Source organism: Blennius ocellaris (assembly GCF_963422515.1).
Source record: "Blennius ocellaris genome assembly, chromosome: 7".
NCBI lineage: Eukaryota > Metazoa > Chordata > Actinopteri > Blenniiformes > Blenniidae > Blennius > Blennius ocellaris.
The window spans coordinates 5,630,138-5,657,619 of NC_137656.1; the positions used below are offsets into that span (position 1 = coordinate 5,630,138).

The 27,482-nt window shown below is 40.7% G+C and overlaps 1 protein-coding gene across 1 annotated transcript; it reads left to right on the forward strand.

Annotated features, from left to right (window-relative positions):
* The first annotated feature begins 1,234 nt into the window (after positions 1 to 1,234).
* Positions 1,235 to 26,305, forward strand: jak2b (Janus kinase 2b). Its single transcript, XM_080499711.1, has 24 exons — positions 1,235 to 1,665; positions 7,000 to 7,238; positions 7,627 to 7,750; positions 7,857 to 7,974; positions 9,673 to 9,818; positions 10,222 to 10,513; positions 11,990 to 12,109; positions 12,266 to 12,423; positions 13,204 to 13,315; positions 14,661 to 14,847; positions 16,135 to 16,259; positions 16,398 to 16,532; positions 17,532 to 17,619; positions 19,604 to 19,731; positions 19,825 to 19,963; positions 20,433 to 20,584; positions 20,764 to 20,914; positions 21,382 to 21,518; positions 21,705 to 21,894; positions 22,635 to 22,759; positions 22,846 to 23,018; positions 23,490 to 23,607; positions 24,454 to 24,567; positions 25,449 to 26,305. The coding sequence occupies exons 2-24, from the start codon at positions 7,013 to 7,015 to the stop codon at positions 25,554 to 25,556; spliced, it is 3,366 nt and encodes a 1,121-aa protein (XP_080355837.1). The 5' UTR covers positions 1,235 to 1,665; positions 7,000 to 7,012; the 3' UTR covers positions 25,557 to 26,305.
* The last annotated feature ends 1,177 nt before the right edge of the window (positions 26,306 to 27,482 follow it).

Consider the following 27,482-nt stretch of genomic DNA (forward strand, 5'->3'; position numbering starts at 1 on the left):
AAACTGCCGGAGCACATATTACCACGTACTGCATTTAAACATACCAAGCTCATAGAGAGGAAGTATTAAACATTTGCGAAAAAGTGATACAAATAAACAACTTGTGACCCACAGTAAAGATCTGTAACCCCCGGCTGTGAACCAGTGTTCAAGACAACAGTATGCTCTCAACTTTGTGCAAACACTTAAACAATATGTGAAGGGTCATTTCCTCTCTCAACAAAACAATGTTATTGTGCATTATATAAGGCCAATAAGGTAATGGCTTTCCCATTGTGTGGAGGATGGAACTATTTGTGTGTGGGACATGCCTGCAAGCAGAACTCTTTTAGTCACACTTTTTCTCTATCTATATCTATCCTTTCATCCATTCGTCCCTAAATATGTTCATTATATTTAGATAAAAGAGCAAAATCAGCAGGGACAGGAAGCACGGTGAAGTGGAGAGTTTTGGTAAATGAAAATTACGGCAGCCAAGCACAAGGGAAGAAGAACCTGGTGGCCTGTAAAGAAGTAGCAACAAGAAGGTGTATGCATGTTTGTGAATAAAATGGTTAAAACATACTCTGTGTTCGCATCTCTGTGCCTGGAGAACCCCAGAGAAGCAGGGTCTCCTGTTACAATATCAAATAAAAAGGAACTCTTCTCTTCCAATAACAAGTCTTAAGTTTCACAGTGGAGTCGTGGTTAGTTCACAATTAAAATCAAGCTCTCCAAGTACTGCCATGATGGCTGACCTGAACCTACAGTAATGGAGGCTTACCCATTAGCTATGCACTTATTATGTACATATTACTTATACACTTATTTTGAATATGAATTTCACGTTTTATATTTCTTCATTTTAAGTTAAATTGTATTTTAACAATTTTAGATATTTTCAAACACATTTTCTGTTAAAACATTTTATATATATATATATATATATATATATATATATATATATATATATATATATATATATATATATATATATATATATATATATATATATATATATATATATATATATATATATATATATATATATATATATATATATATATGACTTGCTCCCACGTACCACCAGAGTAAAATATAAACAGTCATTATATTTCAGAGAATACCTGAACGCAGCACGGCATGTAGGTAACAATCGACATATTTCCGAGCGTCCCTGAATGCAGCACGGTGCAGTGGGAGAGGCTCCGTGTTGACTCACTCGGCTCGGTTCACTGTGGCCGTCGCTCTCAAAGTAAGATCGCAGGCTTGTTAAAGCTGATCCATTTCACTAAGTGTCAATAATGTAGCTCTCCTTGTAGACGCATGTTCACGTCCAGGAAAGAAAGCCCGTGCGGCTCTCTCACGACCTGTTTGTTTTTTGTTTGTTTTTTAGTTTTAAAGATTGAGCAGATAAACAGAGTTTAAGTTCCTCCGCGGCGCGATGGGTAACGTCAAGCTGTCCAAACGCAGCTCCTGCAGCCAGTTAGCCAGCTCGTCAGCTGACTGAGCGTTAGAATAATGAACATTCGTTGAGGCTTTTCGAACAAATCGCCTGTGTTTGTACTTGAGAAGTGACGGAGCGAAGCAGCGAGCCGTGAGCCCGCAGCTCGTCCCCCGGCTGCAGCGCTGGCCTAGGCGGCTAGCGGGGAGCTAGCTAGCGGCACGGCTGGCTCGTCCGCCAAAGTAAGTATTTACACTCATTACTGTGACTCTTGACAGCTTTATTTAAGGTGATTATAAAGTTGGCACTATTAAACGCTCACTTTGCACGGCTGCGGAAATGCTTTTGCGCACTTTATGTACGAAGCGCGTAGCATGAAGTTGTGTTGGTGTGTGCGTGTGTATGTTTGGTGGGTGTGTGCGCGGCTGCTCGCGTGAAGTTAATCTACTGCCGCTAACGGCAACATATCACGGCCTTGATGGGTTTGTGTTGCAGCAGAGGGTGAGGGTATTTGACAAGATGTCAGCCTGCTAGCCTCACTCCGCATGTGGGAGACTGCCACCTTGCAGATCCCGCTATAAATAAAATGTTGCGTTTCTTTACTTACCTGTGACATAAAACAGTCCTGGAAGTGTGAAGGTGCCCTACCAGACGTGTCTCGTCGGTATCAAGGTATACGCCGACAATGTCATTTGTTCTTTTAAAAGACGTGAATGGGAAGATTTTAAATATTTTTCGATGGTATTAAGGGATCCCCCCCCATCAAACATATTTAGCATCACGAGGCACACATGTAAACACAAACTCAGAAGAATCTAAATATGTGATCAAAAGCGCTTAATTGCAAATGCCAACATACTGGAGCGTGTTGATGCATATGCACCACTAGATCATATCTTCTAGCACTTTATAGTTAATTAAGTTAGAACAAAAATCAAAGAATTATCTGTGTCTAATGCATTTCTCGTTTACGTTGTTTCAAGTGAAATCGATTTAGTGATTTCGTTTCAGAAATGCCTTGTTTACACAGCAACTACGAAAAAATTGTTTACTCAAAAGAGTTGACAATTATGTAGTTTTCATGCTGTGCAACGAGTGATTGCTGTTGGTTGTTTTTGTAAGGAAACCACACACGAAAACAGAGAACAATACTCTACAAAAAAAATGTATGGAGCATACACTGAGAATATGGACATGTCATGACACTCTGGAAGTAAATTTTGTTGTTATTGTACATCTATTCCCGTATGTGCAGAAGAAATATTTACCAAAGCCCTGGTGTTTATGTGAAGTAGTAGAGGTTCCCCTGTTTCCATGGAGACGGGATCAGAATATTTTTGAAAAGTACAACCTTGGAAGGTGCTTTCAAAAAGTGAAAATCCCACATGTTTCAAACATGCAGCCTGCAATCCTAAACAGGCCCATCAAAAGGTCTAATCTGTCCAGATTTTAGAATTTTGCAAAGCTTAAAAAAATACAGAGAGGAATTTAAAGGCCATTTTCTGTAAAAGTAACTATCAAACCAGATGGACGTTTGCATAAAATAGATTAGTAGACATAATGAAGGTGAGACCTAAAACTAAACAGATGACTGTATCAAAATGCTTGAAATTGACCTGCTTTTCTTCTCGAATTATATTTCATCTTGTGAAAACGTGCACGCTGAAAGCTTCAGAATTTATCACAGCCTGAGAAGCAACAGGCTTTTCTCATGTACGTTCTGCACAGTGTGCTTTAAATGTTCTCACTTTCTTCTTTGTACCAAAACAAAGGTACAAATAGTACATTTGTTGTTATAGTTGTTTTTTTACAGCATTATTCTAGCACACCAACATAATTGAGATCGAATGCTGCTGTAGGTGTTGGTATGTCTCAGCTCAGCTAAAATATGCGAATAATGAGCACTGCAGTGGACTAAACATGCGGCTGGCTGACTTGGGGAAGAAAAATCTAAGAACATATTTCGATTTTCAAAGGGAACTTCTTGTTCAAAAAGTGCTGATCTGTTACTTTCTTTACTTCCTCATATTGGAGCAGCTGCTTCTACTCAGCGTTTGTGTTGATCCAACTATTTTCACTCTGACAGTTTAAACATACTGTTGGCTAGGAGACCTTTTTTTGTTGATTTCTGCAGGCTGGCATCAATGCATCGACAACCGTGACCACATTCATCTTTGCGTCCCAGAATTTCGATTGAAGGCGGGTGACACAAATCATCCCGATTAAAAGAAATGAGCTACTCGCTTTGCTTTCACAGAACTTTTTTTATTTTTTATTTTTTTTGTCATTTGATGTCATAAAAGTAAAATGGTGTAGTTAGTATGATTGGAAACATTGTGGAAGTGTTTTGGAAAAGTTGTGATTACATTTCAGACTTTGGGTAGTAATGTCCTAACGATCAGGAAAGCAGTTCAGATCCCACTGCCAACAGGTCACCGCTGCGGGTTATCAAGCACGGCCCTTAACCCCAAATCGTGACGGTTGCATCAGAAAGGACATCCGTCTTTTCTCCGGCTGCTTACACTTTTAACGTAAACACTTAAACTTAGTACATTTGTGACATAAATTAAATAAATGGAGACTCTGGTAGCATTAAGACAAATATACTGCTTAAATCAGAGGCTGGACCAGTAAAATAGTCATAATATTGAAATTTTAATACTCTTAAGAAATAAAAAAAAAAAATCAATGTTTTCTCAGAAATGTTTACAATCTGCTTGGTGTTTTGATGGGCTGGATGGAACCTGTTTTGTCCCACGGGCTTTATGTTTGAAACCCGTGCTTCAATATCTAATCGCAGCCCCCTGGTTGAGAGTCTAGATCAGGTGTTCTCAACCTTTTTGACCCCAAGGCCCAATTTTCCCAGTACAAAGTGTCCCACAGCCCATTTAAATACAGTATTAACACTTTCATTTCAACTGATCTGAGTCTTTGTTTGATTTGTATTCAAACTAAATCAAGTCCAACCTCGGATTAGCGGCTTAAAGCTTGTTAAATAAATGATACGATGCACTGTGATGATCTCAAAAACATTTCTTTATCTTGTGTATGTATACCTGCACATACAACACTGAACAGGAAAACAATTATAACAACTGGAGTTGCTGCAAGCACAAATATAGAGGCAAAAGTTTTTCATTAAATACTGAAGAGAAAGTCCGATAAATAAAATGCTGTGTTAAAACCAGCAGCAGTGCTACGTTTGTGACATCTGTTACCTTCTTCCAGGTTATCATCTGAACTGTAGTCGGGAAGCCTGGTTTATTGCAGAGTTTCACTCGCTCACTTGTGGCTTGTGCCTGCTGTTGACGAAGGCTGTCCGTCAGGCAAATTCAGATGTGGAGTAGGATGGAGGGAGACGGGACGATGCTTGTGGTTGTAGAATTGTGGCTGTTTATTCCGCTTTTAACACCCGCTAGACTAACATGGGCGTTCCACACACCTGCAGCAAAATGCAGTGGAGTAACAAAAACTACACTTTCCAAAACAATGCATGCTATGACCCCACTTACCGCAATGCAATTGTTCGTTCAAGTGGCAGGCTCAGCATGGCTTCTGCCTCGCTACCCACGTTCATCAAATAAACAACGTGATAAAGTCAGGGTTGTACTTACGGACATATTTTGTTTTTGAGGAGAGGTGGCATCACTTTCATCTTTTTTTTTTTTTTAATAACTTCAACATCAACAACTGAATGGGGTGTCACCGCCCCAAGTGGTGAGAAGTGGAATTGCGGTCCCACAGCCAACTGGAGAATAATAGAAATTTTTTCGCGGCCCATCCTTGTACGGAGAAGGATGCAATGTTGTTCAAAAAAACTTAAATATGTACAAAGCAGTAGCAGGCCCATCATGGCTGGAGGCACAACATGCAGGTGGCTCAGGTGTCGATCCCTCAAACTTCACTTGAGAGACAACGTGTAAGACCTTGCCAGTCATTTTACCAGACCTGGAGCTGCACCAACGTTTGCTTGCTCTTAGTCCCAGACAGTGGACATGAATTATTTTGACGACTTGTCACGACCGTCCCTGGTTCACATTAACCCTGTACTCACCGCAGGGGTCTAGGATTAGTTGGTTGCATGTAGTGAGTTTGTGTGACAACGGCTTTATGGTCACGGAGCCCTGGAGCTGATCCCAGCTGACCATGGGTGAAAGCAGGATGTGACCTTGACATCAGGACAAATGCAGAGAAGATGCCTGCATTCATACCTAAGAGCAGTTATCTTCATGGCTTTAACTGAATTTTTTTAATCTCATTATGTAAAGTCTCCTCCATAAAGATTCAGAGACTTATAACCTTTGTTCCCAACTTAATTTTTTTTTTAAGTATCCACATTCTCTGGCAGCAGCAGGGACCTAAACAATCACAATATTCCCTGCTGTTAACAAAAATCCCTTCACTGGGGAAGGAGGTGGCTGGTATGGATAGGAAGGCTTTTGCTCGAGAGCGCAGTCGCTCCTGCTTTGTATTTGTCCCTCCGCCAGTTGAGTGGACAGCTGTTGACGGGAAATTGATTTTTGTGCCGTTGGTGTCACTCTCCTGCAATATTTGCAGATTGTTTTAGACTTGTACATTATCTTTTCACCATCCAACCTCGGAAAGCCAAAATGCTGCCACACCTCCCAATTCCGCTCTCTGTTATTTGCATTGCAATACATATTTATTATTCCATCAATGTAATTTGTCACACATTTAATGTCTCGCTATGCATAATGAATCCCTGGTATTTACTGATGGGAACAAAAATCTTGTTTTCAGGTTAGGAGATTCTGGTTAATTTACTTTTGTTCCATTAAAAAAAATATATAGACATTTGTTTTTTCTGTTGATTAAATCATCAGTGTCTTTTCATTGGAGACGTGAAAATATTGGAATAAATATTTTCTACTCATTGGTCATTCGAACTGAAATCATTTTCTCAACTTGTGCACTTTTGCATTTATTAAAGCAGGAAAAACTATGTTTTGAATGTCGGACGCTAACTTTAATATTTGTTTCTATTTGTGAAAGGGTGAGTATGTGACAGGTGCACAGTCAGTAATCACCCATAGTTAGTTATTGTACTCTGACAACTTGATTTTGAGATGGATGTAACTCTGCCTGTGAACCAGTGGCTGACTGAATAGCAGCTAATTGAAAGAGAGGATTTAATTATGCTGCTTAACTTCAGTCTCAGTCCAGTCTGGATATACGTGTTGAACGACGATGCCTTCAGTCTTCACTGTTTCAACTTGAGTAAATAATGACATAAGAATATTTGATGCACAGTTGGGGGGTGAAAGAAAAATGGAAAAAAAAGAATCATCTTATGTATGGGTTTACATTGAAGTGGATGACTCTCACCAAGAGCTGCCCATTTCTGAATTGGATTTACAGATTTTATAACCTTTCTTCCAGACAGTGGGTCCTCTGTGCTGCAGCTTTATGTAATGCTCTTGATAACCGTTTATGCAACAGATCATACCATGTCGCCTCATCAGCTTTTTACATTTATCACACTTTGCTGAGAAACGGGACAAAGGCGAGCCTCCCTTGTCTTTCCTACTGACGTTGTGTTTTGAACCGATTGAAAGGTGCGTGTTGTTGATGGCCTCCCTGCCAGCCATGGATGCTGTGACTGACACGTGCCCTGCGGTACACCAAAACGGGACCGCCCGCCGGGAATCTCCGGACCCGAGGCAGACGGCAGCCGTGCTGAGGCTCCACTTTTACAACAGCAGCCAGGGAGCAGGCGACTGCGGCGGCCCGCTCAGCTACCCTCCTGGGGACTATGCGACGGAGGAGCTGTGCATAGATGCAGCCAAGGCTTGCAGTGAGTACCGAAGTCCCAGAACTCTACTCACACTCAAAAGGCCAAACTGACAATCGAACAGCTGAAGGGAAACGTTTGCTTTTCAACCATCACCTTGCTTTGTTTCCAGTCCGTCTCACTTTCTTCAGGACGTTTGAGGATAAGCAAAAAATGTAGCTGTAATGATGAGATGAGACGAGAGTAGATTTCACCTGCATGTCTCTGATGACAAACCAAACACTCCAAGCCTTTGAGTCTCTCCGTCTTGACCTTTTTTATTCTGTGTTGTTACTGGAAACAAAGAGTCTGCATCCTGTCTATGACATTATGAATTCCTGAAAGCTCTAAATATTGAGGTCAAGCTTACCATGCATTTTTTTTTTCTCTCTCTCTCTTCTCCTCACTGTAGGTATATCGCCTCTCTACGGCAGCCTCTTCGGCCTCTTCAGAGAGCGGGACCGCTTGTGGTTTTCGCCCAACCACATCTTCCAGCTCGACGACGCCGCTTGTGAAGATCTGTTTTTTAGAATACGGTAGCCGACGTCAATTTTCTTCACCATTTTTAACATCCACAATACTCACTGAGTTTGCGTTCATCACTTTTTTTTTTTTCCTTCTTTTTTTTTTTTGAAACCACAGGTACTACTTTCCTGGCTGGTACAGTGGGGGAACGTCCCGGGCGTATCGATACGGGGTCACCAAGGGGTCAGAAAGCCCTGTGCTTGATGACATTGTAATGTCATACCTGTTCTTTCAGGTGAACTTGCCCTCCTCATCAACTGTGACAGTGCGACATAAAGTGCCCTTCATATGTGGGTGGTTTAACATGATAGCATTGAGGAAATTGATATGATGCCCTGCAGCGCAGTTCATATAGCAAGCGCTCTATTATCTGTTGGGTGGAGGACGAGTCGCTTCAAATGAAGGTTTTACTGAAAGAGAAATGCACAAGTGACAAACTGCGCTACTCCTGAATTTTATTTTCTTCTGAAATGACATCACATGCAAGCAAAAAGCAACAGTGACACAGCTGGAGCCGATTGTCTTGAGGTTTTATATGTAAACTTGAATGTTTTCTTGTAGAAATTCATCTGTTTGAGAGTTTGGGGCAGGTTCAAAACTGAGGGTGTAATTCAGCCTGCGGGACCACCTAACAATGATGTTGGTAAGATTGACATTCAACAGCAGGTCATTTTCTAGTCAAATTAACTGTAGATTACTGGACATAACACTATATTATCGTCTCAGCCAAAATATCAGTGAAGCAGCATTGAAAGTTAATTACCTTCAAGGTCCTGCTGGCTGAGTAGCATTAATAATAAAGGCCATATTGTTATGATGGACTTGTGAAAATGGAAAACCCCAGTCTGCTCATTTGTTGCATTTTTGGATGCTAAAAGAAATATGGGAGACAACTTTAACATTTGATTTCTTTTTTAATTACTATTATTTGAATTTGATATTTCTGTTACTGTGTGTTGTTGAATATCCTCCTTGTGTTCAGAGTGTAGGAAATATATTAAATGTATGATTGTGGTAATGTACTCGTACATTCTTGCTTTAAAGATTAGAAAAACACCAGAAGTTGTTGGTGTTTAAAGGTTTTTAGGATGTTGCAAGACTTATTTGACCCCATGGACATCATGCTGATTCCCAATACCACCACTTTGATATTTCCCTCATCAATGCAATTAAGAGATTTCAGCCATTTAAAACTTGCAGACTTGATTTTATTGCACCCAACAGCAAAGCTACAGTTTCCTATATTTGCTCTATCAGGACAGTCGCATAATCGTAGTATAATATTCGAGAAATAAGTGTCTGTGTAAACCTTGTAAAGTTACAAAAACAAATTCTGAGGTGAGTTCTAATGAAACTAATGTTAATGAAACTGTAATTGTTTTCCATTGGTCTTATAAATTAGTTTTGACAAGGTTTACTTCAGCACATTGTTGTTCATTATATATATGTTCAGTCAAAATGAAGATAGACTGTGTACTGACTGACTATCCACTCTTTTTGGCTCTTTGGCCTCATCAGGAAGCCGACAGTGACATGTAGGTCCTCTCAGGCAGCTCGAGCCAGGAGTATGACTGCGGTTGAGTCCTGAAGGATAATCTGGAATTATGTCGGTGGAAATCTGCCCCGGTGGCCCGGGACGTGCCTAAAAGGGAGAAGGGTTGCCACCCCGCGGGGGGTCATTTGAGCCCATTATGAGTCTGGAGCCTCTAAGCCATCACTCATGCTTGCTCGCACTTATTGTGATCAGTTGTAGTTTTCAGGCGGTGAAGTATACGTTAAATTCCTCGCAGTCTAATTGGGAGTTGAGGCTGTTGTGCTGGAGAGTACGCCGATGCATGATAAGATGCGAGATCGCATACCTGTGTTCACCATCCACAATCGAAGCGTTTTGCCTGTGGTAGCTCCAGCTTCTGTGTTCCTCTCCTTTTTGCAGTGGAGGTATGACTTTGTGAACGGCTTCGTGAAAATCCCCAACTCCCACGAGACCCAGGAGGAGTGCCTTGGTATGGCTGTGCTCGACATGACGAGAACCGCCAAGGAGAGACAGATGTCACCTCTGGACATCTACCACACTATAAGGTATTTAAGGAATTCATCTGAGTAGGGGAATTGAATGTGTTGGGTTTTTTACCATCAGTATCTGCAATAATCTTCCAGGGGTTTCCCCTATTTGTAAAAGGTGTGAAACAAATTCCTTTCGCACATATGTTGAGTCAGCAGTCCTTTTGATTGCAGTAAGTTGTGTTCATGAGAAAATGATTTATTCAAAGTTGACATGATCGGGTTTACTTTTCAAATTGCAAATTCAAAACTAAAAACAAAGGACCTTCGAGCACGTTTTATGTTAAATCTAAAATGTTAACAGTTCCAGTCTTCTGAAATATAGATTTTTTTTTTTTTCCTAAAGACAATTCTGTGGCTTTCATTGTTTCAAACAAAACAGTTCAAGGCATTTGTTCTAAAAGTGTCCTTCTTGATGTAGCTACAAGTCCTTCCTGCCAAAGGACATGAGAGCTCAGATCCAAGACTGCAATTTCCTGACGCGCAAGCGGATCCGCTTCCGCTTCAAGCGCTTCATCCAGCAGTTCAGCCAGTGCCGGACCACAGTGCGTGACCTCAAGCTCAAGTACCTCATCAGCATGGAGTCTCTGGAGAGAGCCTTCTACACGGAGACGTTCCTGGTCAAGGAGCCGTCCAGCGGGCAGCTAATCATCCTGGTGGCGGCTGACACCGGCATACAGTGGTGTCGGGAGAAATTGAAAGACTCGGACCAGGTTGGTTCCAGTACCGAGAACATTTGTCATACTCCAAAAATGAGTGTCCAGCAGCAACAATAAACTGTTTATTGAAATACATGCTGAACATCAAAATCACACTATCCTGACTCAAAATTGCAAAGTTTATATCCTGGTGTTTAGCTTAAGTTTTGGTACGAAATAAAGAAAAAAAAAAAGTAAATGAGAAACTATTCAAAAACACGTTGGTGTCAAAATTTCATCTGAAAACACATTTGAGTGGGGTGTGTCTAAATTTAGCCTTCAAAAACAAAAACACCTCCCACAGACATAAGTCACAGTGGAATTTGTTTACATGGTTTCTTTTTTCTGACAGTTATGTGATGCCGAATCAACAGATTTAATCAGGTTTTTCATAATTTGTTAACAGGAATGTATTTTACACAAATGACTGAAAAGGTTAATTGCAGAGACGCACCTCTGTGCTATATAGAGTCCATTTAGACGACATTGCTCCTGTGCATGTTTAGAACCCTAGCCCTAAACTGGCGCTTTGAGAACAACTATCATGGTCATGATGAACTTGATGGAAATGAATTTACCACCCTTCGGGGCAATTTAGTTTGTGGACAGCGGGACTGAAAGCCCACCCACGCAGAGGGAAATTGTGCAAGCTCCATGCAGAAAGGCTCCCAATCCAAGAAATTGACCTAGAACTAACCAATACAAATGTAATTTCCTCTGCAGGTCATCAATAAAGAAAGACGCTGACAGTCAGTTCCTCTATTGAGTCTAAAATAATATTTAAAAAAAAAAACAGTTGGCACCCACATGGCACAGACCAGCTCACTGTAGTTGGAACACACACACGTTGTGAGGGACTTAAGAATCACTGCATCCTCACCCTTTACTCTGTTTTTATGCCGTTACACTTTTTTATATATAATCGGTGAGTTTGAAGCTGATTGAAATGCCACCGCACAGTAATCAACTGGCCTTATGTTGCGTTTACCTCAGCACACAATATCGGTACAACTCTGGGTTTGTGTGATGCTGGATCTAATGAATAACTGGTTCATCCTGGACTGACCCCGGTCTCAACACTTCCAGCTTTTCCCAAATTAGTATACAAGGAACGAATTGACACCACTGACAAGTCAATTGAGTCTGTGTCCGGTCACCAAAGAAGCACACAAGCTAAAATAAGCGATTGAAGGCATGATTGATGGAGATAACACCAAAAAAAATCAAGAAAAATACAACCCCAAAGCTTGTGCTATGTTTCGCAAGTAAACCGCGTCCGTCACGTTAATTGCTACCAGTCGCTATTTCATCAAACATGTAATGTCTCCCGGCAGCCATGGTCTGTTCCCGAAAACCTTTATCAACTCTGATCAGTGTTCACACACATCTTCTCTTTTAGGAAATTGTTGTTACCTAAAACCAAGAAGATGAAAAATTAGACGGGTAAACTTCTTCTTTTATTTAATTTTCAATCTTTCATTGCATTACCAGGAACTTCAGACTTTGTGCGACTTTACCGATGTCACCGACATCAGCGTCAAACAAGCCAACAAGGAGGGCGCCGCAGAGAGCCGGGTGGTCACCATCAACAAGCAGGATGGCAAAAATCTGGTAATTTCACTCCCGTTGAAACAAACATTCCCATCAAGCTTTTTGATGCAGGAATAAATCATGATAAACGTGCAGCTTCCGTTTTATAGCGTCATGTGTCAACTGTTTTGGATGTCTTTGATTTTGTTTTGTTTTTGTTTTTTTCAAATGTTTCAGGAGCTGGAGTTCCCCAACCTGAGTGAAGCCCTCTCATTTGTTTCGCTGATCGACGGCTACTACCGGCTAACCACAGACGCACACCACTACCTTTGTAAAGAAGTGGCACCTCTTCGACTTGTCGAGTCCATATCCTCTCACTGCCACGGTCCCATCTCGTGAGTATTAGTGAACAATCTGATTGGAATGATTTAATCAGACTTATTTACAAGCCTCCACAAGATAGAGGTTGAAACTTTCAAGGGTTGAATGGAAGTTTATTCACAAGTGGTGTAAGTTCCCTGGACGGGGTTTTAGGAATGACTATTTTAGAGTGCGGTCTAAAGAGCTGAACGTTTCTAATATCCTATTTTTTCTTCATTCATTGTTTTTTTGTGCTTTAATCAGACAGAGGAGTCGAACATTTTCTGCTCGAGCTTCTCTCTTTTGGCTTTTGGCTTTGGCTCATTTTATTTACAAAACACACAATTTGGACCTCCTCTTTGTTTACAGTCCATCGAGGATGTTTGTGTCACTCACCTTCTTTTTCTTCTTCTTCTTTTTTTTTTTTTGTGGCCATTTTAGTAAAGTTACCAAACTCGTAAAAATGGTCTCAGATTGCATGTGCAGGATGGACAAACTTGTTTTCTATTACCACACTCCTTACCAGTTGTTTCTTGTGTATGGTGAATGTATTTGGTATATAAATGCCACACTCGTTTATTACAGTCTGTGACCAAGAAAAATGAAGTACAAATCCTACTTTGGACAGACGTATTTTAGCGTCCCTGAGCTTCCTTTGCTGCTAATGGCACTGTACGAGAAGAAAATGCTCGATCACCTCATGATATGTTCAAAATCCATAAGCGTTACTCTGCTCTTTGCAGTTTGCATTCCGACATTGTGTTGTATTTTTCTCAGTACTCCGCACGTTGTTTTTTTTTTTTTTCCTGTTGCAGAATGGAGTTTGCCGTCTGCCAGCTCCAGAAGTGCGGGAACAAACGTGGGCTGTATATTCTGCGATGCAGCCCCAAAGACTTCAACAAGTATTTCCTGACGTTCCCTGTAGAGGTGTGTGTCACTCAGCTCTGGTGGTTTAGTTAAGCGGAAGTATTGGTTCAGCTAAGACTCAAAATGTGACATTTTCTCTAGGTTGGTCACATCTGACATAGGTGCATATACAGTGGGGTTATATCTTGTGTTGACTGATTTGTCTTTACCTCTGTGGTGTTTTACTTTTGATTCATGATGAAAATTTAAGTTTTATCCATTTTTTCCCCCCACTTACATTAAACGTGAGATTATATAACTGCAGTTGATTTTAAGAGGTTTTCATTTGGTTATGAGGAAGAAAAAAAGGTGTCCCAATCAAAATTTGATTCTTATTTAAAGGGAGTTACTAACCTAAGCATTAGTGAGGCCAAACAGTGGGGGAAATCACAAGAAAGAAAAGAAAAAAAAAAAATTCTGGTTTTTGTTCCCCTGTACAAATGTAATTTTGGCAAGCTCCACAGAAGGAAACATTTTTCCTGTGAGGCCAGGTCCCTCGTTTGAGACCGACAGGTTAAGTTTAGTTTACCACAGGGATGTCAAATTCTTTTTAGTTCAGAGGCCACAAACAGCCCAATTAAGACCAGTTTCACTCCAAATTGTGTAATACCTACGTTTGTCCTCAGCTCAAATACATAGTTATTTCACAAAATTGCACAGAATCATTCTGAAAATGTGAGATGGGTATTAGGCAGTCTTTAGGTCACATGACTGCTGAGACTCCCGACATAAAGACCAAACATGGCGGCCATCCCTTCTATTTTCGGTGGAAATTGCTATATCTTTTAGATAGACTGTGGCTTAAGCTTTGTTTTGATAGCTTTTCTTGTGACGAATGTACACTTTATTTTCACAGTATCTGTTCACTTTTTGTGTACGATCTGAAAAGCAATTAAAACGAAGCTAAAGCCACAATCGATCTTAAAATGTAGCAATTTCCACGGAAAATAAAAAGAATGTCTGCCATGTTTTGTCTTCAGGCCGTGTTGTTTGTGTCCGCTACCCCTAGTTTCACACATAACTTCATTAGTATTTAAAAAAAATGCAAAGCAGAGGACTCTAATATAAAATTATCTTTGTGTACGTTTTCACAATCCCACATCAGAGAGAAGTAAACTTGTTTTCTTCTTTTGCCTGAAGAGTTTCTCAGGTTTTGCATTTCATTCTTTGATTTTGAACATGCATAGGAAGATTGTGTTATCATTAATATGTTCTTTTATCGCTTTAGTTTTTTGATCACATGTTGCTATTGTCACTAAAGCCACCTCTGAGTATTTTGTATTTGTCCTGCTCAATAAAACGGGCGCCGTTGATTGATGTCGAGATGGGAAACAAACGTGGTTTTTTCCGTTTTATTCTCTGCTAGGTGTATGACACTGTGGAATACAAGCACTGCCAGGTAACCCGGTCTGCCTGCGGAGAGTTCAACCTCAGTGGAACCAAAAGGAACTTCAGTAGCCTCCAGGAGCTACTCAGCTGCTACCAAAAGGAAACTGTGCGCTCAGACAGCATCATTTTCCAATTCAGCAAGTGCTGCCCTCCTAAATCCAAAGGTACGCCAAAAGCTGCCCAATGTTGTGTTAGAGGTTCATTATAAATCTGCTCAGTGTGCGCGCTACTACACGATAAACGTAAACGAGTTTTGTTGAGAGTCATGACACGGAAAAATCTATTCATTGCCGATTCAGCAACACGTTTGTCGGTTGTCTTGGATCATTTGAATGCAAATCATTTCCAAGCCTAAGAGTTGATAACAATTTAGACCAGTGGGTGTCAAGCATAAGGCCTGTCGGAAATAACAGATAGGCTGTGTTAGAATTGAAAGGAGAAGTTCTCTGTGTCGTTTTGTTTGTACACTGAGCATTAATGGCACTTTTAAGGAATGTCTGTTATGGGTATATAAAGCATGCAAGTGTTTCTCAAAGACGATGCACATTAATCATTTGCAGTTCAGAGCAGGTAAAGAGAAATTTAATGTGTGGAGTAATTTTAGCTTTTTCTTCATATGGTTTTCGCTGCCCTGTCTGTAATTGTATTGGCTGGACCTTCTAAGATAGAAAATCCTGAAATAAAAGATCAAAGTTTTTGTTTCAGCTACATGATTCGCTATATAATTTGATTAAACAATGCTATGAATGTGTTGTGTTGATCCCACTTACAAAACACGGTCATGGGTCACGATCACGATCCTTTTATTTTTTCCACATGGCTGATCACGTTGTGATATACATGCAACAGTATCTGACCACTACTGGCCGTCATTCACAGACGAAAAACATAACAGTTAATACCAGTCCCAGTTAATGGATGCTACACGTCAATGGCATGTATGGCTTGAACCCCAATCAGAGATGACAAACCCATCAGAGAAATTAGAAAGACAAGAAATAATAAAATAATAAGCAATGACTGCTACCAGTGTACAGGGGGAGGATGTGTTGATGTAGAGTTTTGTTCATTGTTTGAGGTGTGTGTCCCCCACCTCTTCCTGGTGCTCATCCAATGACAGAAGTTGTATGAAATACATCACTGCTGTTCATACTGAGGTTGGTCTGGAAAAAAAGAAGCCATGTACCTGTTATAGGATCACATATGAAAGTGCCCTGGATCCAGATCCTGAAAGATATTTGGGCCGTTTTTGCCTTCAAGTTTAAGAAACTTTTGTCTCTAAAGACGGCATCAACTTTTCCAGGAATCTGTGACTCAAAGTTGTCTCTGTTTTCCCTTGTTTCTTGTAAATCTCCCCAAACTGATTTTCACAATTCTCTTGAACCACTTGCATCGTCTGGTGAGAAATAAAAAAAAAAAAAAACACCCCAACTATATTTCTTCATCAACAGAAAAGTCCTGCCTCGTCGTGTGCAGAAGCAACAAAGGCTCCGAAGTGCCTCTCTCTCCATCCCTGCATCGACACGTTATCAGTCAAATGGTTTTCCACAAGATCCGGAAAGAAGATCTGGAATTTGTAAGTCGTCAACCTCTCGTCATGACGGTGACAAGTCTCCATTTAATTCTTTTTTTAATTTCCACTGTAAAGTGCTGCGTAATTGTTGTTGTTCGGGTTTACATGTGACCTTCTGTCCTGTATTGATCTTCCTGTCAGATGGAAAGTCTGGGTCAAGGGACGTTCACAAAGATCTTTAAAGGGATCCGCAAGGAGCTAGGAGACTACGGGCTGATGCACCAGACGGAGGTCGTCATGAAGGTGTTGGATCAGGCACACAGGAACTACTCTGAGGTCAGTGGCTCCAGAGACCAGCAAACCATGAATTGTCTTTTTGTTTGCACGCCCCAGATTTTGTGTTATTTGGCAGAGTTTGCACACTTTGCTGAATCAATACTTGTCTTCCTGTATTTTGCGCACAAATTGTCCAAACTCTCACATGATGCTGAGCTGCACATTCAGATGTCGTTAGAAATGGTCTGATAGATGAACAGGCAAAATCCTCTGATTTGAATCATCTTCTTTTATTTTAATGTACATTTTGTGTGAGGAGCCAGCTTCCCATACTACATACATGTCTCATGTCCAGTAAACCTTAAGGTGAAATAAGATTTTACCTACAGAGGGCTCGTTCAACCAAAAAATGGAACTGAGTGATCATGTACGGCAAAGAAAGACGGTTTAAAGGACCTTCAATGAATTCATCTGCATGCATGCATGCATGAATGGTTGTATTGTAGTCCAAAAGCACACAGCACCAACTAGCAGCGGGACCTTTCTAAATGTCCAGTGGTCTGTATCAGAGCGTTTGAGTCGAGCTTGGAAATGCTTTATAGTAATTTGAAATATGAGATTCTGAGTTGACATTTTAAAAAAAATGTGCTGAGATCCAACGCACCAAACAAACAATCAATGATGTTACTGTTGATCAAGTATAAATCCAAAAGCCCCTCCCTTTGCTTCCACAACTGTAGCTGTTATATGATGATGATGATAATAATTAGTAATAATGTCTTGACATTTGCAAATAGTAGGTTATATTTAATTGTTGTGATTTTTCCAATATTTTCTAGATATTTCTGATTAATCTCAATCAACTCATTAGTACCAAAGTGGTGTTGCCATAGTAACCATGTTTGTACCAGTCCCCCTCACTGCACCGCTGAGGCTGTATTTTAGTTTTCCATTAATGTACTCAGTTTATAAAATAAAGTACCAGGGTTTGTTGGCCTCCTAAAAAAAAGTTTCAAAGACGTGTGTGTGTGTGAATAAGAAGTTTTTATTTCTTTGCAGTCGTTTTTTGAAGCCGCCAGCATGATGAGCCAGTTGTCCCACAAGCACCTGATCCTCAACTACGGCGTGTGTGTCTGCGGGGATGAGAGTAAGTCTGCTGCCCTCCAATCTCAAGCACAAGTTATGTCCTCAAGTGCCACCAAACTCCTTAATTGTTTAAGAAGCCAGTGATTTCAATCCAGTGATGGCAAACACACCTGTGTGTCCCACTGTGATCTTCGCTATTAGCTTGCGGCCCAGAGCCGCGATCAAACCATTAGCATGGTGGCTTATTCTTAGGAGGATTATAATACCCTGGCCCAGAAATGCTGCGTTCACCTCGCAGGACCCCTGCTGCTCTGCGCTGCCCTGTACACTTCGGCTCAGGCTGACTTGCATATCAGATGGTAACATGGTTGGCAAAGGATATTCTGTGCACTAAACTAAACTAATACCTTATTAATCCCCTTGGGAATTTTGTACTTTTTTTTTTTTAACTTTTATAAAAATCACACAGCTTTAGTAATGTGCATGATAACTTTACTGTTTCAAAAGTGCTGCTCTCGATCACTGTGATTAACCCTTTAAACTCCCTTAAAAGCCTTTTTATTTCCCCCCACTGAGACCTGCTGTGTGATTAAAGACCAGTTTTGTCTTGTTTACTTTTTTTTTTCAGGGTTATCGGGGGCTATTATAAAATATATTCCATAACACTGATCATGTGAATCAAATTTGAAGTCGCAACAAACCAAAACCGAAATTGAATTTTACAGGATTAATTCAAATTATACACAGAGCAACACTGAACAAGTCTTTTCCCTTTCAGGTATGCATCCCTTCAAGACATAGCTTGAAAAACAAGTACATCACACAAACCGTTTACTCTAGGTTGTTTTGTTTTGTTTTGTTTTTTTTACTCTATTTCATCCAACTCTTTTTGTCAAGCCACCAGGCAGATAATAATCTTATTTATTATCTTTGCAAAAGTATAGATTTTCAACCAGAAGCAGCCAGAGCGTTGCTGCATGCAGCTTTTTCTAGCGCTCTTCTTTTAACTTCTGACAAAAAGCCAGAGACCAGAGGTGTCAAACATGAGGCCTGTGGGCCAAAACTAGCCAGCAAGGAGTTCCCATGTGGACCGACAAACCTCCAAGACAATTGTAAAAAAATATATATATAAAAAAATTTTTTTTGATGTTTTTAGCTAATTCCTTAAGAGTACCAACACAACACTGAAACCCGAGCTGAGATATTGGCATGAAGGCGACCTTGTTATCAAATTGGCCTCAAAACCATGCTGTCAGGGTTTTAACTTGATTTGAACAGTTTATTTCAGACATGTGGGAACAACAACAAAACAAAAAAAATTTAATAGACACACAAACGAATATCACAGAGCGAATCAAACCAGTCCCTACAAACTAAATAAATAATGACCCGACATATCTGAAAAAGAGCAGGAAGAAGCAAATTTTATTTACTCCTACCTCCTAAGTGTCATAAAATATTCTGATTCTACAACACTGAACAGATCTGCAGAAATCTGTGAACAAGACTGACGGACTTTAAATTTGTGTGTGGTTTCAGAATTTGAAATTTTCATGTACTCTCGTTCAAGCAGAAACCAATGGTTTTAAGATTCAGAAGAGGAAATAATATAGCTTTCTTTGTGGCTCAAAATAATTGTCAGAGTATCATATCTCTGGAAATTGGAGATTTTTCGTACCTGTGTCACACCACTGATGTGCAAAAGAGTATTTTAAGAATTGTTTGGGGAACAGAGATCCATTTAAAGTTTACATACCATCCATTCAGCCAGTCCAGTTTGGTAAATGCTTGTTGAGCATCACAGCAGTTTTGGATTTGAGCTTTTTACTTGAATTGATAAATAAAACTTTCTGGCCAAAAGAAATTAAAAAGTAAACTATACAAGTTTGTTCCACCTCATTACGTATGTGGATTCTGCTAAGGTCATTACGAAATGAGAATCGGGTGCTCAACGATAATTTAAATGATGATAATGCTTTGAAATAATATTCTCTCTGTAGGTTTCAATGTGAAGCTCTTTTTTTTTTTTTTTTTTTCCCCCGCAGACATCATGGTTCAGGAGTACGTGAAATTTGGCTCACTGGACACTTATCTGAAGAAGAACAAGAACTCCATAAACATCCTGTGGAAGCTGGAGGTGGCCAAGCAGCTGGCCTGGGCCATGAACTTCCTGGTACAAAATCTACATTCGTGTCACATTTATGAACTTGAACTGGTCCAAAATGATGCCGATTTCTGAGACTTCAGTATGTTTGTGTACCTGCAGGAAGAAAAGCACCTCGTCCACGGCAACGTCTGCGCTAAGAATGTTCTTCTGATCAGAGAGGAGGACCGCAGGGCCGGGAACCCCCCGTTTATAAAACTGAGCGACCCTGGGGTCAGCATCATTGTCCTGCCGAAAGAAAGTGAGTCAAGGTGTTCTGTTGAGTAGTGATAACCCTGTTCTGCCAGCAGGGGGCAGTAGATATCCATTCAATAGGTTTACTCTGAAAGTTCATGGCTGTGGATTCATTTAATGTGACTAAAAACTTGAAATAAAAGTAGTAGAAAGATTCTGATAGAAAATACTTTTATTTTGTACGTGTAGAAATACACAAAACAAAGTACAGAAGAAGCTCCTATAGTTCATTTGTTTAAAAAAAAATTTATTCTCAAGTCAGAAACAAACGGGAGCACAACTTTAAATAGGAAACACTATGATTTGCATTTAAGACTATATTTTTGAGGAACTTTTCATTTTTAAATGGAAACAAGGACTCTTGGCATGTAACTATTATAGATGTAATTAGATTAGTCTCATGCATCACTTCCTTTAGCTTCAGTACTTCTTCATTTGCAACCTCTAATATGATTAAATCTTTGTTGTATGATCAGTCCTGATCGAGAGGATCCCTTGGGTGCCCCCCGAATGCATCGAAGACCCTACCAAGCTGAGCCTGGCTGGGGACAAGTGGAGCTTTGGCACCACACTGTGGGAAATCTGCAGCGGTGGAGAGAAACCTTTATCCACGCTAGACAACTCCAAGGTACGACCCGGCGGCGTGAAAAATATCCGTTCTGAAGGTTTGAATAAGCATGAGCAAAGAAGTCTACATATTTTTGGATTAATGAGAGGACCGCGGTGTTCGGCTTGCTTAAGATGTCCTCGACTGTCTGTTTACCTTTTTGGTGCACCTGCATAAATCACCCGCTTTGTGCCTCCCAGAAAACTCTGTTCTACGAGCATCACCACCAGCTGCCTGCTCCGAAGTGGACCGAGCTGGCCAACCTCATCACCAGCTGCATGGACTACGAGCCCACGTTCAGGCCCACGTTTCGCGCCATCATCCGAGACCTGCACAGCTTGTTCACGCCAGGTTGGCAGCAAAATTACCCTTCGCCCTGTCGTTGCCAGATCGGGAATGTAGGTCACACGGGCGTGGAATGTCAAATTGCGTAAGCATGTGGATCACAATGTTTCCACCAACCTGCCAGTGAGCCCATCCTTTTTTTTTTTCTTTTTTTTTTTTAATGAAGTGAGGGGTGATGAGTCGAGGAGGGATCATGTTAAAGGGATTCCTCTCCATATTGGACCTGTTACATAACTCTAAAAGGTTGAAGGAGAAGGCAGTAAACACCCCCCCCATGCAGATGCATACGTGTTAATGTGCTTGTAGATGAGAATAGAAATTACAAGATGTCTTTAGCCTGGTTTGTAACCAGTGAAATAGTGTTGAAAAATGGTTAAATGTTGGGCTTTTCTCATCTGAAAACATTAAAACAAACTCTTTTCATTCAGTCGATGTAGATTCGCGTTCTAATTTTGTCCTTGTGTGTTCTGCAGACTACGAGTTGATCGTGGACAGTGACATCCTGCCCAACAGGACGGCGGGCTCTAGCTGGACCACTGGCGGTTTTGAGAATCAGGAGCCAGCTCAGTTTGAGGAAAGACACCTCATATTTTTACAACAGCTAGGCAAGGTATGTGTGAGAGGAAAACTAAAGCTTCGGCACTGTCTGATTTTACAGATCCACCTGTATTTATTCACAGGTTGGCACATAGGGGGACATAGTTGTCATATCTTTTACATAAGAGTTCAAAACTTCTTGGTTTCTGTTTGCCTGGTGGTGAATAGTCAGAATCAGAAGTGGTTGCTTTTCCATCAGGGGAACTTTGGCAGCGTGGAGATGTGTCGCTACGACCCGCTTCAGGACAACACGGGGGAGGTGGTGGCTGTGAAGAAGTTGCAGCACAGCACAGCGGAGCACATCCGCGACTTTGAGCGCGAGATCGAGATCCTGAAATCTCTTCAGCACGAGAACATCGTCAAGTACAAGGGCGTTTGTTACAGCGCAGGTACTTCACTCACGTGTGTAACACATGGTTCTGAAACCTTAAGTCTCAATGACTGCAATCTTTATGGAGTGAGTAAAATAATGGCAGCTTTCAAAACACACTGGATGACACAAAAAAAACAGAGCAACGCTCTCCAGCATATACTTGTGCTTGTCAAGAGTCGTTCGGTAATGAGACGCCATGAAAGAGAGAATTTAGTCTGAGTGTTCTTAGCAGCTTTCCACACAATTCATGTCCTAAAATGAATACGTCATTAGAAATGAACGCTTCATTGTCTGGCTGTATCAGCATGACTGCCATATTGGATGAGGACACGCTTCTCCAGTACAAGATGGTTTTTATGGTTAAATTATGATACCATTGAAGTCTCAAGCGCTATACTTTGTTACAAACAGATGTGTAGCTATCATCCAGAATTGTTTCGTTTGTTAAAAATAATGGTTTTCATACCTAAAATACTTTAATATAATGGTAACCGTGCTAGTGATGTTAGCTATTCACCGTCTGTTCCTCATCTGGGGATGACGACGTTTGAAAATTCAGTAAGATATGATTATCTGCTGATGTTTGTACAATCATTGACGAGAGAACTTTTAAACTAATCAGCAACAGATTTTTATTCGTTGAAGTCGGTTATTAGTTTTAATGGAGTTAATGAGGAGAAACAATTAATCCGCTAATAAAATGCAGGATCAAGATTCTTCCTACCGCCATATTCAGCGGAGCTGTTTTTGTTTCAGGTCGACGAAACCTGCGTCTCATCATGGAATATCTCCCATTCGGGAGCCTGCGAGATTACCTCATGAAAAATAAGGAGCGGATTGACCACAACAAGCTGTTGCACTACACATCTCAGATCTGCAAGGTACCGCTCCCTCGCCTGTTTTAGTCAGATTTTAGTTGCTGCATTTCAGGCTCGGTGATGGAAATGTTGTATTTTGTCTTGCTCAGGGCATGGAGTACCTGTCCAGTAAGCGCTACATCCACCGAGACTTGGCCACACGGAACATCTTGGTCGAGAGCGAGCTGAGGGTGAAGATCGGAGACTTCGGCCTCACTAAAGTCCTGCCCCAGGACAAAGAGTACTACATGGTCAAGGAGCCTGGAGAAAGCCCCATTTTCTGGTCAGACTTACTTCATCAATGTTTAAACCTGTTTTTTAAGGGAAATCTCTCAACATGTTGTAACCTGATGAACAATCAGTGGTTTAGTTGGTTTATGTTACCATTCTCTTGATTGGATGGACAATAACAATCGGAAAAAAATATACATGCTGCAATGTTAAACACAAATTCGTATCACATTTAAGACATTAAATTGCATGCATAGTAACAAACAAAAGCCTGGACCAGGTTAGCAATTAGCAGATATGCGTTCAGAGTTGTCGCATAATTGAAATAATGCAAATGACTGAAGAATTGTGTCCTCCAGTGAACCTGTAACCACGAAAACAAACACAGCTTGTCATTATTTTGACTTTGTGGAATTCCAAATGTCACTCCAGCCCTTTCTGTTGAGTTTGATGTGCATTTCCAGCCCTTCTTGACAAGCAGCGCAAACAGGCTCCCGGGTTAACAAGCCGTTTTCTTTTACAGGTATGCCCCCGAGTCACTGACGGAGAGCAAGTTCTCAGTGGCGTCCGACATCTGGAGCTTTGGAGTGGTGCTTTATGAGCTCTTCACCCACAGTGATAAGAATTGCAGCCCTCCTGCAGTAAGTACAAAAACATGCTCGCGTGCAGCAGCTCATCTTTCATGGTAACTCATCAGTAAGCGAATGGGAACAAGTAAAATTACATCATCACCGCAAACGTGCTGGATTGGAACCTCTCCGATGAGCTGGACTGTTTATGTTCAGATTAGTGTTACACGAGGGGGGAAAAAGGAAGAGATGCATCTTTTATGTCAACCTGATATTGAAATGCTGGTGAAACACGACTGTTGCAAGTCATTTTAGCATCGTGAAGATTGATGAATATTTTTTTAAGGTGTTTTTTGAGACCTGTAATCTGTAAAACAGCCATCAAAGCTGTGAAGCTGTTCAAACCGGTTTGCCTGACGCGCACTCACACGCACACACACTGGTATATTATGATCTTAATCTAACAGCCTGGCATAGTAGTGATATGAGTAGGAATCAAACACTGCTGTGAAATAAAATGTTGACGGCATCATTTTCCACCCAATTTTAGAAAAGTATAAAGTGGAATTCACATTTCCAATACTTCCCTCACCTGCCATGTAAAAACCAGTTTGAATGAGACTTGTTTTTGCCCTTGTATTGGTATTTGTTCTGGACTACAAACAAGTCCTTGTTTATTTCCACGATCCCTTTTTCATGATCAGTCTATTCAAGGTGCACACAAGGTGAAAACCTGTTCTCACAGTCATGACAGTCTGATCTTACCCACACCCAGGACTGGCTCACCGCACTTATGTTGACAGTTTTTTTCCCTGAACACACGATCGTGACATTTCACAACTTTACATTCAGAGCCGTGTTGATTACCTGCCCGGTTTCTGCCGAACCCTCGTCATTCACTCTCCTCTTGTTCACCAGGTGTTCATGTCGATGATGGGGAACGACAAGCAGGGCCAGCTGATCGTCTATCACCTCATCGAGCTGCTCCGATCAGGCAGCAGGCTGCCTCAGCCTCTGGGCTGTCCCACCGAGGTACCTCACTCAACAAGTTATTGGTTTCACGGGTGATGGTTATAGTAAAGTCCATCTAATGACACTTAAACCAGATATTACTTGTAAGCACTGTTGTGAAATTAATTTTTATTGAGAAATGGTCAATTTGGTCGATGAAATGAGGAATTCAGTTATTTTCATTAATTAATTAATAGTCACCGTTTGAATTAATCATTGTCAGTTACAATTTTCCTTTTCTTTTTCCTGTGGTCCCCACAATAATCAAACAAGACAAGGTTCTCCGTGTTGAAATAATTAACAGTATCAATGAGTTTCTGAACAACCCCCCCCCCACCCCTTCAATAAATTCTATTTATTTTGAGATGTTTTAAAGTAAAAACCTGGTGGGGAAAAAAACCTTTCCCGTTCTTTCTGCACAGAAATTAATAACTTTATTTCTTGCATGTTTTTTTTTTCTTCTGGTTGTATTACAATCATCGTCCACTACAAACTCAGATAGTTAAGGTCTTTACATCGTGGTCAGAACTGAGCTTTTAGTTTTAAAACGGTTTATGCCTACTGATGGACAGTCGAGATGTCATTCACTATTAAACGAAGATATTTAAACTGAAAACTAGTCTGCCATGTTAAAATTGAAATGAATGATCCACAACAAACATTTATTGTTTGCACATTTGGTAGATCCGATTTTTAGTTTTAATTACTTTGCTTCTCTTTAAACTCATGATTGTTATTAACACTTGTTTTGGAAGAAATAAACATGATACCAGAGGTACATATGTCTGTGTGGGAAAACTAACCTTGCTGATACTTTTGAGGTGTAGCAATACTGAAACGCATGAAAACTTGACTTTTTCATGATGCGCTCATGCTCGCTAACGCTGCACTGTTCCCCTCAGATCCACGAGATCATGGAGGAGTGCTGGGACAAAGACCCCTGCCTGCGTCCTTCCTTCAAGGAGTTGGCGCTGCGCATCGACTTGTTCAGGGACAGCAAAGACTTTTAGAATCACCCCAAGTGCCGCGCTGCTCCTCAGCCAAGACGCGCTCGGTGTGGCAAAAGGGACAGAGGCCAAAGAAAAGCTCCTCCTTCTTTTTGGGATCGACTGGGAGAGCGGATTACCTGCTCGCCATCTACTGCCAAGGTGCCTTTTAAGCAAGGCACTGAGAACCCCTCCCATCAGACGGAAGCGGTGCAGGATGTGGCGATCGGACTGTTTGAAGAAACCAGTGAATGTGCTGACTCAGCATTTTAAAGGAGGAGTTTGTAGTTACTGTGAGTAGACTGTTGCCAGGCCTGAAGCTCTGTGTGTGTGTGTGTGTGTGTGTGTGTGTGTGTGTGTGTGTGTGTGTGTGTGTGTGTGTGTGTGTGTGTGTGTGTGTGTGTGTGTGTGTGTGTGTGTGTGTGTGTGTGTGTGTGTGTGTGTGTGTGTGTGTGTGTGTGTGTGTGTGTGTGTGTGTGTCCTACAAAAGTGCTAGCAGGGCTAGCTCTTATGCCATCACCCAAAGACAAATAGGCCGGTAGATCTGAGTGTTTTCTATTTGTGTATATACCTACAGTGTATTTGTGTACATATGTCCAGATTTTGTTTTTTATATATATATAATTTTATAAAAATGAAAATATAGTGAGCGCTACATTTCCGCTGCCAGCAGGATGCCGTTGTAAATGAAGTACATACAAAAGTGATTTTAAAAATGTTTTCTGTTTTCAATGTGAGAGGTAGTGTGAAGATTAAAGAACAGTTTAATTCAGGATCTGCTGTACTTGTCTTTCTTTACTCACAGAATAAACCACAAGCTAAGAAATGCAGGTCAAAACAGCTCTGAGGCGCACCGACTGCCAGGAACGAGGAAACATTCGAGGACATTTATCAACAGGATCTGATTATGTAACTGCGTTAACAAGAGAGGTGTGAATAAGTCGCATGAAGGGCTTCGTCGTAGCTGTCAGGACATGACTTTTTCAGTGGGGATAAAACACTAAAGTGATCAACAGCATGATCATATTATTAAAAACTATTCAAAGTAGAATAGACTCGACTGAAACGACTCCTGCCGGCCTCGGCTTTATACTTCCTCTCAGACCGTGCACGCCATGGCAGACCGGAGTAGAACGCTACGCGTCAGGGCCACAAACCGTCACACGCCGGGATAAGCCACGATTGCACGTGATGAAACTGCTTCCATACGCCGTAGCTTGCCGAGGGAATCATGACGAAGCACCACCAACTAATCAAAGTGATATATTTGAATCTAAAGCACAGTTCGCACCAAGTGGTCATGTTTTACTCAATCTACAGCAAATTTTAGCCCAGGGGTCAAGTTCAGCTCAATTTAATCTTGAGTGGTCTGGACAATTTAAACAAAATTTTAACTTTGAAAGTTTTTCTTTATTGTGCCGCAGAGTATGCATGAGCAAAATGTCTATATTCTCACACGACTAAACGATTACTACTGAATATTGCCAACATTCTCAGCATAAAGACAATTGTCGTGAAATCTTCTGGTACAAAATACAGTGAAATGTCTAAAAAAAAAAACTGAGGTAGCTTTTATACACATAACTCAGCTCAGTTTCAGAGTTGTATTTTGTCCACTTCCTGTAATCCCAGCTCAGGATACTCAATATTAACCTTATTTCACAATACTCAATAATATTGTCATCCCCTATGCTCAATGTTAATACTTATTGCATATCTGCCTTGTAGACAATTTACAGGCAAAAATAGTTTCAAATGCAATTAAAGTGACTTAAAAATACTCATGTATCTTCGTCCAATTGGCAACTGTCTGATCTGTAATTTTCATTGGTCAACATTCAGAACTTTACTATGAGATTTAATACGGAAGTGAACAAAAGTAACATTTTGGTACTTGCCATTACAGTGACACGAAATAGTTAATTTAGAATATTTAGAATAAAAACTACA